Here is a 9,619-nt window from a genome sequence, read left to right on the forward strand (position 1 = left end):
CACCAAGTGTTAGGGGTGCCCGTGATAGACCGCCAGGGAAGGGGCTGGTTCGGAGGGAATTCCCGCTACCGGGAAGGTCGGAACTCGGGGTGATCAAACAAGGAATGCATCTCACCTCCGTGGGTGCTTGTGCTGCGCAAGGAATTATTACTGGAGCGGTTGCGATGGCCTTTGCCCGGCGACCCAAGAAGAGTAAGCAAACTACCGTCCACCCAGCGGATCAGGTCCAATCCCTGCGCCTCGGCCCAATCCCTAGAGCCCCGCGGCGCCATATCCCCTCCCCCCAACTCTGGACCCCGCCGTCTGTCCCCGCGGCATCACCAGGGTGCTGGAGTTTTCCGAGCAGGCCCCTTGCGCTAAGCGAGAGGATCTGTGAGGGAAAGTTGGGAGAGCCACTTCTGGCTTTTGTGAAGATCCCGGGGCCTGAGGTATTGGTAGTGACAGGAGAGAGTTCTCTTTTTTTCTTCCTTCTTTCCATCCCTCCTCCTTCCCCCACTTCTTCTTCTTGGTTTTCTTATGGTTTTGGATTTTAGTTTTTGCAATTTGTCATAAAGCAAATGACAAAGGCTTGGAGTTCTTAGTCCAGCTCAGTTCTTTTATCCCTTCTGGGTAAACCAGTCTCAGAGAAGGCAAATGACTGATGCAAAATATCCCAACCAGCAACTTCGTGGCTGAACTGGACCAGAACCCAAGCCTCAAGGGTCTCAAGCCAGCCCTCCCTCTTTAAAAATTTTTTTGTAAAATATGGAATGCTTCATAAATTTGCATGTCGTCCTGGTGCAAGGGCCATGCTAATCGTCTCTGTATTGGTTCAACTTTTTTTCCTAAGCAAGCATCCTCTCTCCCCTCTGATCCAATACGAGATTACTGTGCTTCCCAGACCACATCCTCACCACGTCCACCTTTCCTGAGGTTGGTGAGATGAGACTCCTATTGGAGAGGATCCCTCCCTGGGGAGCCTGCTTCTGAGGAGACCCCAGGTTATCCCAAGCAGGTGCCCCAGCCCCACACCCTCTGGAATATGGGAGAAGGGAGCCTTGAAGAAACAGGTGATGATGGAAGGAGATGTTTCCTCATTTGTAAAATGGGGATAATAGTGCCTGGAGTTTGAGCGTGTGTGTGTGTGTGTGTGTGTGTGTGTGTGGATGCACAGGACTTGGATGTTGTGAGTGCTTGATAAATTCCAAAGGGCTGCAGAGTATGTCCTGCTGCTGCATAGGGGTGAAGATCCTCTGAGTTCAGAGAAGCCCTGAGAGCTTAGAACTTAAGACAAGTATGCACTGGGGATCTCCTGGCTTTGGAGGATGCCCAAAGCCAACTGTGGCAGAACCCTGCCAGAAAACCCATGCCTGCCCTTCTCTCCTGGGTCTGACAAGAAAGGATTCTGTGCACATGGTTCTAAGAGGGAATGTCTTTCCACTTATCCTGTCAACTCCAGCTCAAAAGCACTTCCTTTGGGAAACCCTCCCTCACAGCCAACCCCACCCAAAAAACATTCTCTTCCTTTGATGCACACCTTTGATGCCATCCCTGGAAACTCTCCTCAGCACTGCTGTAAGGCTGCCTCCATCCCTGTAGAGGAAAATGGTGATGGTAGAATGAAAGGTTTAGAAGGATATATATCTTCACAGGTTCACTGCTCCAGCTCTAAGGAGATGGTGGCATGGCGAGAATTAAGGAAGAAAGGGAGAAAGGTAGTCCCACATAGAATAAGCATTTCTCTACTGAGCAAACCCTCCACAGCCTGTTGGACGAGAGGGCAGTGGGTTCGCCAGCTGCCCAGAGGAGGAAGCTCCCCTGCAAAAGCCCCTTCTTCCCGGCTCCAAGGCTTCAAGATGAAGAGCTCCAAGCCAGGTGCTAGAGTCTCTCCTTGGAAAAACTCACCTCTATCTATTCCACTGGGGAGTCTAGTTTGAAATAGACTTGCTCTTCCTCCTTGCAGGACACCTGACTGAACTTCAACCATCCCTGCACACCCATTTGATTGATTTTGTCTAAGGAGGCTTGGGCTCCATTCCCCAGCCAGTGTTTTCTCCTATTCTTCCAGGCTGCTGCCTCCTCCTCCTCCTCATCCTCCTCCTTCTTTTTTCGACATAGAGTCTCACTCGGTCAGTCAGGCTGGAGTGAAGTGGCATGATCTCAACTCACTGCTGCCTTAACCTCCAGGGCTCAAGTGATCCTCCTGCCTCAGTCTCCTGAGTAGCTGGGACTACGGGCATACACCACCATGACCAGCTAATTTTTGTACTTTTTGTAGAGATGAGTCTCCCTATGTTGCCCAGGCTGATCTCAAACTCCTGAGCTCAACCGATCTGCCTGCCTGGGCCAAATGCTGGGATTACCGGCCTGAGCCACCTTGCCTGATCTCTCTTTCTTATCACCATCCTCTTCCATCTCCCAATTCTACGAGGGCTACCTTCACTCTGAACGCTAACAATGAGAGCATGTGTGTGTGTACAAACATGAATATGCCTGCCCAGTTGCATAAAGTGGGAACAGGTGTTTGGGTATGCTGGGGAATTTGTGAAGACTGGCAGTTTAGGGACACATCTAACATAAGGCATCTTAGATGTGTGTGGACAGGTATTTCTCATAGAGCAGGAACACAAGTATACATTTTATATGCTTGGATCTTCTGTATTTTCGAGTAGGTACACCAGTGATTTGACTTGTATACTCATGAATCCAGGTAAGAGACAAGTACTAGATAGTGTTTTTATTCAGGGATAGTGCTAATTCATCTTTAGGTAGATGTATACACATCACAGCCTAAAGTGTTTGCAGATTTACAAATGAACCTCTCTTTTTATAGAGGAATGCTAGTGTGAACATCAGTGTAGGTACCTCCATGTTGGTATATGTGAGTATACATGTTGTATTTGAATGGAGTCCCTGTGTAGTTGTGTACACGTGTCAATAAATGCTTGTATACGTGGACACGTGTCCATCGAGGCCATGGATACTAATGTTTAGAAGCAAGTCCTGAACACAGCCTGGAAAATGCGCCAGGGAGACTGGCCTGCAGTATTTCCTGTGCCCGCCCAGGAGCCATCCAACTGGACTCATCTCCCACTCCCAGATTTCGTCCGGGTTCAAGCAACACTTCAGCCCCCGGAAAGGCGGGGCACCGCACAGGCTAAGCCCAGAGGGCGGATCCCTTCTTCAGCTTCGGGGGCCTGCAAGGAGCTGCGGTGTCGCAACCAAACCAGGGCCCCTGCCGGAAGCGGAAGCCAGCACGCAGGGCGGTGGGGTGCAGCGGCGGCGGTCTCGGCCTGCCAGGCCCAGGGCGCCCCGCGGGGGCGTGCGCGCCACACGCGTGCGGGGCAGGCTGGGCGCCGGGCGGCACCCTCCCAGCCCCGGCGTCTATTTACCAACAAACTGCCGGCGCTCAGCAGCGGCGCATTCCGACGCGCTGACTAAGCGGCTGGCGCTGGCGGTCTGCACTTGACTCCCCTTCAGGTCCACCGCGGCTGGACCAGAATCGACGTGCAGATCCCCGAAATCGGGAGACTGCAAATACAGATTCCCTGCGTCTCCGCAGCCCCAGGGCCTCTGCCCACCACCCAGCTCCCTGTCCCTTGGGCATCCAGGCTCGCCACCTCTCTAGCATTTCTGCCATTATAACCGAGGTTCCTGGACTGCACCAATCGCTCTGCAACCCCAGCACCTCTCGGAGGAGACCCCGAGATAGACCGGCCTGGAGCGTGCGCACCGCCCCCCTCCCATTTACCACTTCTCTACAGCGGGCTGTCCCGGGGGGCGGGGCCCGGCTCCAAGTCTCCGTGAGGTCACCGCGGGCGGTAGCCAATCCGGGACGTCTAAGAGGGCGGGGCCCCCGTCGGGTCCCGGGAACCGAACCCGATGGAGAGGAGGGGGCCCCCATGGATTTAGGGGGGGAGGGGAAAGTCATGGGGGGGCACCCCCCCGGAACCCCTTTCCCAGGCGCGCGTTCTCCGCTGAAAGAGGCTCAGAGAGACACTTTCTCCGGGATCTTAAGTGTGGGGGCTGCTGGCTGGGGGGCCCGTGCGGCCCAACGCCGGAGGCTTGGAAAAGAGAGTTGGCAGCGGGAGCGGACTACGTGCCGGGCCATGGCCCTTCTGCCCGGGCCCTGGCCACAATGACCTCTTTGCCCTGCCCCCTCCCCGGCCGGGACGCCTCCAAAGCTGTCTTCCCAGACCTCGCCCCTGTCCCGTCGGTAGCGGCTGCCTACCCGCTTGGCCTGTCCCCTACAGCCGCAGCCTCCCCCAGTTTGTCCTACTCCAGGCCGTATGGCCACCTCCTGTCTTACCCCTACACCGAGCCAGCGAACCCCGGAGACTCCTACCTGTCCTGCCAGCAACCCGCGGCGCTCTCTCAGCCCCTCTGCGGACCTGCAGAGCACCCTCAGGAACTCGAGGCAGGTAAGTTCGGCCGTGGAGGCTCTTCCCACCTCTGGGGTTCGGCTCCTGTGCGCCCCTAAACTTCTCCCTCGCCTGGTTGGACGCAGCTAGCGGGATTCAAACCTTCCTTGGATTCCCTGGGATGTGGGGGTGGGGGGAGGGCGAAGGGATGGGGCGGGAGACACGGGGGGAGGGGCGGGGGAGAGTTGATCTAGGTCTCCTTTCAAAACCGACCTGGTTTCGATTTGCAGTTGTGTAAAGACAGGCGAGAGGGCCCCCCCAACCCCCCACCTGGAGCAGCGGGGCTGTCTGTACCTACTAGTAATGGAAAACTGAAGCAATCCAGATGTGGGGATGGGGGCCTAGCCCCTTTGTCAGAATCCCCCAGCACCCGTCCTGTACTCCCTTCCTGCCCCATTGTCGCCCCTCTCTGCGTTAGTCTTGTCTCAGAAAGCAGTGATCAAGCCAAACACTGAAAAACAGATCAAGTCCTGGTAGGAGGGCTGTAGACATCGAGGCTTATTCTGGGCTCTGTCCTCTCCCTTCCCTGGCCTTACCCGCTCTCCTCAGACCAGGCCTGACCTTGACTGGAAGCTGGCCTGGCAGAATCTGGGAGTACGACCCCTCTATCCATTGTTCTGAGAAGGTAGCCAAAGGCTGGTAGGAAAGTCGCTCATCTCTCCCTGACTACCTCAGCCTTCCAGCCAAAGGAGCCGGCCATCGCTGTCATCTCCACTCTTTGGCTTTGGGGTAGGTTAGGCCACAGTTCCCGTTGCCTGGAGCAACTCTGAGCTCCTGAGAAAGTGCTCACTGGAAGGCCTCAATGAAGCGGAGAACCTGGCCGTCTTTGGGATCCTGGGCCTTGCAGCTGAGCTGACATACAATGTGGGTATGGCATTGCCCACAATCCCATCTGCACTGGCTCCAGCTTAGCCTCCAGGTCCCTGGACTCTCTGCCTCCATCTAATTGCTCACCCCCTCCTCCTGCAATTGTCTTTGGCAGTCTCTTCCAAGGAGGCACATCCATTAGGTGACTTCACTGGAGTCAGCTCAGGACCAAGACATCTTCCTCCCTTCTCCTGTGGCTCTGACATGCTCACAAACCATCAGAGCCAGAAGTGACCCTAGGATTTAGAAGCTCAACTTCTTTGATGTATAGATGGGTAAAGCATGTGGCCAGGAGCATCGATTTTAGGGAGCTTCCTCCAACCGCCCCAAAATTAACTGCCTTCTGTGACAGAACTGTGGCTGTCTCTCCTGGGCTGCGGGGTGTGGCTGGAGTGGGCGCAGTTGCAGGGAGGAGTAGTTCTAGTTTTTCAAATGAATCCCTTTGACTGTCCTTTAGTGTATGCTAATAGGATATGTTTGTGTGTGTTATGTGTTTGGGGACTGGGGTGGGAATATCATGACCTTGTCCTCAGGGGAATTGCTGGCAGTAAGGTTGGTGTTGTCAGTCTTGTCTGAGATCTAAGGACAACAGAGTGGAGAGTTCATTTTCTTTAAGGACTTTCCCCCATCCAGCGAAAAACCACACACACCCAGATTTCCTTAGAATACATTTCTAGCATTTCTCTGCTGGAACTGGTGGGTTTGGGCGCTCTAGAGTGGAGGGCATGTGATCGAGAGCTTGGGGTCCTCCTTTTACTTCCACTCTATGTCCACTCCTGCCTTGGGAAAAGGTTTGGCTCCAAGTGAGCGGTGCCACCACCCCGTTGAGCCGTCGGGAGCAGCGGGCCTGGAGGGAGGCCTTGGGGCTCCATGATCGCGACCCGGGCAGATCCAGTCGTAACTTGCTGGAACTGGGGTAGGGAAAGGCAGCTGTCCGGGAAGGAACTTGGAGGGGGTCTGCTGGGAGCGTTGGGGCGCGGAGGGCTATGCGAATTCAGCAACCGGGTCGGCCTCAGAGACTCTGCGTCCCCGCTCGAATTGCGCAGTCCACGCAGCCAGAGAGGCGCGGGTGGGCTCTGGGCTGCCAGCCCAGAGCTGCCAGCAGTGGGGTCGAGGCAGGGGAGGCAGGACAGGCGCGGGCGGGAGCGGAAACCCAACGGTTTTTCTGGGAATTGGTTGAGGCAGGGTCGAGGAGGGAGGATCTCAGAAGCCCGCAGCGCCCGAGGCCACGGGTGAGGGATGCGGGGGAGGTGACGGCAGCTGGTGACCGCGGCTGGCCGAGGGCGGGTACACTGACGTGTGGAGGGTGAGCCCAACTAGGGGAAGAAGGTGGGGGGACGCGGGCGGACAGAAGCCGCTCTCTCTCGGCTCAGGTCGGCTGGACAGACCCGCAGGGAATGCAGCGAACGCTGCCCTAAGCCCCCGGGCATTGCGGCTGCTCCATCCGCCCTACTCCTCCCATTGCCTGGGACCTCTGCAGCGTCCCCGTAGAGCCGCGCAGGTTAGGGTGGCTGGCTCGGAAGAACAGAAACCCCTCGGCCCAACCCTCCCCTGTCCCTCAGCATTCTAGGGCTGGGCTGTCCCGCGGCCGAGATTCCTGGAGAGCTAGGCGGGCCAGAGCTGACCAGATCCCCCGCGGCGGCACCGCAGCGCGATCCAGGAGTGGCCCCGCCGGGCTACGCTGCGCGCTCTTGGAACCTGGGTCACCTTCCCCGCCGCCGGAACCGCTCTGTGCGCGCTGCCCAACGAAGGAAGGGGCTGCCCCACGCAGACCCGGCTTCTGGGGGTCCCTGGAAACCCAGGCGGCCACGGTGTGGCGGGGGAGACATGGTCACTTTTCCTGCAGGGTGCGCCTGAGCAGAGGGGCAGCCCGTTACAGTAGGCGAGGCCAGGGCAAACCCGGGGTCACTATCAGCGCTGCGAGACTGGTATTCAAGGTCCTCTCAGCCGGGCCTCTCACCCACCCCGCTGGCCGCAGCCGGAGGCTGCCACGCGGACACCGTCTCAAGCCTCTGAGCATTGCTCTGAGCCTCTGCCTGCAATGTCCTTCCTCTGTCATCTCTAGGCCTCGGCTCAGCCCTGGACCTAGCCTTTCTGCCTCGCCCTACCCCAAGCTGGCGCCACCGCCCGTGGCTGAACTCCGACCTCCCACCGCAGGCGCCGCGGTACCCTGGCTGTGGCCCTCGGCGCTTTCTTCCTAGGGTCACAGGACCCATACGAGTGGGAGCTCCCTGGGAGCAGAACTGCGTCTTGTATCACCTGGCGCGGTGAACGTGGGGGTTGAAACGCTCCACGCGGAAGGTAGAGGGCAGGGGCCAAGGGGGCGATCCTGGTGGCTGCGCTTTTTGCTATTTGCTGCCGACGGCATGCAGACGAGATGCAAATAAGCTTATGAAACTGTCCGTCCTACCCCCTCGCTCCCTCCTCGCCCCCTACACCGTGTTGTGCTGCCCACCAGACTCGGAGAAGCCGCGGCTGTCCCCGGAACCCTCCGAGCGGCGCCCTCAGGCCCCGGCCAAAAAGCTCCGCAAGCCGAGGACCATCTACTCCAGCCTGCAGCTGCAGCACCTAAACCAGCGTTTCCAGCACACGCAGTACCTGGCGCTGCCCGAGAGGGCCCAGCTGGCAGCGCAGCTCGGCCTCACCCAGACCCAGGTGGGGCCAGTGTCGTCCTTCCCCATCTCTCACCTTCCCTGGTTCTCTGGGAACTCATCCCCCAGCCCCAGCTGTGAATGACTGATGGATTGGTGCTGTGGCCCTGTTGTCACAGTTCTCCAGGGAATGTTCATAGCTGGCTCTTAGTAAGCCTTGGGGGGAATGTGTTGAAAGGTGTGCATGTATGTGCGGGTGGGGTGGAGTGGGTCAGGAAGAGGAGGGTAGGTCAGACAGGGAGACATGGATACTAGCTCAGAGGCAGGAACTCAGAAGGCTTCTGGGGCTGTGGGGGACTGGAGCAAATGTTCCCAGCCTAGGGAACTGCTGGTCTCCCAGGACTGCGCCTGCACCTGGATCCCTTTCCCTTCCTCGAAACTTTTCACACATATCTTCCTCCTGATCTTTCATTCTTTCCCCTTTTCTTCCCGAAGGTAAAGATCTGGTTTCAGAACAAACGCTCCAAGTATAAGAAGCTCCTGAAGCAGAATTCTGGGGGGCAGGAAGGGGACTTCCCTGGGAGGACCTTCTCTGTGTCTCCCTGCTCCCCACCCCTCCCCTCCCTCTGGGATCTACCCAAGGCAGGGACCCTGCCCACCAGTGGCTATGGCAACAGCTTTGGAGCCTGGTATCAGCATCACTCCTCAGATGTCCTGGCTTCGCCTCAGATGATGTGAATCTGGGGAAGGGCGGGTCAGGCCCACAGCCTTCCTGCAAAGCCCAGGACCCAGGCAGTCCACCTGCACCCCTTCTGGGCTGGGAGGAAACCAGCTCCAGATGGGTTTTCTCTGGAGGACAAGCAGTTAGAGGAGAAAAAGGAATGGAGCAGAGCCTGTACCCCTAACCCTAACAGCTAAATCAAGGACCTCAGCCTTATATAATCATTGTCCCCACCACTACCATGGACTGGACACCTTCCCTCCAGCTGGACAAAGACTCTGGAGAGAGAGCCATTGGCTGGAGTTGAGACTGTCCCCAGAACCCTTGGTCTTGCCACTCCCCCACTCCTTCTTCCCTCTCTCCCTTTCTCCTCCCCCTGCTTTCTTGAAAAGGACTGAATCGCCACTACAGCCTGGGTGCAAAATCAGCAAGAAACATTGAGTATTTTTTTTTCTTTGTATGCCTTTGGCCTTGCACAACCCATTTGTGAGCAAAAGCAGAAGTGGACCACCATCAGCTCCCACCCACCCAGCGATTTTTCCTTGGAGGTCAGCCCGTTACCCCCATAACTGATTTACCTACTTACCATACTGGGAGGTAGAAGAGATGCAGAGAAATGTGGAATTTGTGGACCTATGGGTAATTTATGCTTTCCTCCTAAAAAAAAAAAAAAAAAAAAAAAGCCCTCTTTCCCACCCCCTCCCCATCTCCCCTTTTTGAATAGATAATGGATCCAATTATCCATATAATTCAATAGGTATTTATTGAGAGGCTCCCTTCTATTCCCCATCCCTAATCCCTAACGAACCCACGGGCACACACTTTTGGAAACCTGGTAAAGTAACACTTGGGGGGAAATGGGGACAAACTGGCTCTCTGGATTAGTGCAGGTATAGACAACCCAAATAGGTGGGTAGGCCCATTGATTCAGCTCCTTGCAGCTGTCTCTGTTCAAAGGAACTGTGCAGATTTAGAACGAATTGGAGCTTGAGCTTCACACCACCAGCTTCCAGAGATTAAAGTTTGTACAAAACATTGCA

The 9,619-nt window shown here is 56.5% G+C and overlaps 1 protein-coding gene, 1 non-coding gene and 1 pseudogene across 2 annotated transcripts; 2 read left to right on the forward strand and 1 right to left on the reverse strand.

Annotated features, from left to right (window-relative positions):
- Positions 1–738: 738 nt before the first annotated feature.
- On the reverse strand, positions 739–840 carry LOC112206105 (U6 spliceosomal RNA). The gene has a single exon (XR_002940315.1). It is a non-coding gene; the product is annotated as a U6 spliceosomal RNA (small nuclear RNA).
- A 3,187-nt stretch (positions 841–4,027) lies between these two features.
- On the forward strand, positions 4,028–9,619 carry DLX4 (distal-less homeobox 4). The gene is made up of 3 exons (XM_511870.8): positions 4,028–4,400; positions 7,726–7,922; positions 8,354–9,619. Exons 1-3 carry the CDS (start codon positions 4,118–4,120, stop codon positions 8,594–8,596), a joined length of 723 nt encoding a protein of 240 aa, XP_511870.3. The 5' UTR covers positions 4,028–4,117; the 3' UTR covers positions 8,597–9,619.
- On the forward strand, positions 6,254–7,739 carry LOC134808928 (uncharacterized; annotated as a pseudogene).

Source organism: Pan troglodytes, chromosome 19, assembly GCF_028858775.2.
Source record: "Pan troglodytes isolate AG18354 chromosome 19, NHGRI_mPanTro3-v2.0_pri, whole genome shotgun sequence".
NCBI classification, from domain to species: domain Eukaryota; kingdom Metazoa; phylum Chordata; class Mammalia; order Primates; family Hominidae; genus Pan; species Pan troglodytes.

Coding starts and splice junctions, on each gene's coding strand:
- DLX4 (XM_511870.8), top strand. CDS start 4,118: ATGACCTCTTTGCCCTGCCCCCTCCCCGGCCGGGACGCCTCCAAAGCT. Junction 4,401..7,725: donor CCCTCAGGAACTCGAGGCAG/GTAAGTTCGGCC, acceptor GCTGCCCACCAG/ACTCGGAGAAGCCGCGGCTG. Junction 7,923..8,353: donor TCGGCCTCACCCAGACCCAG/GTGGGGCCAGTG, acceptor TTCTTCCCGAAG/GTAAAGATCTGGTTTCAGAA.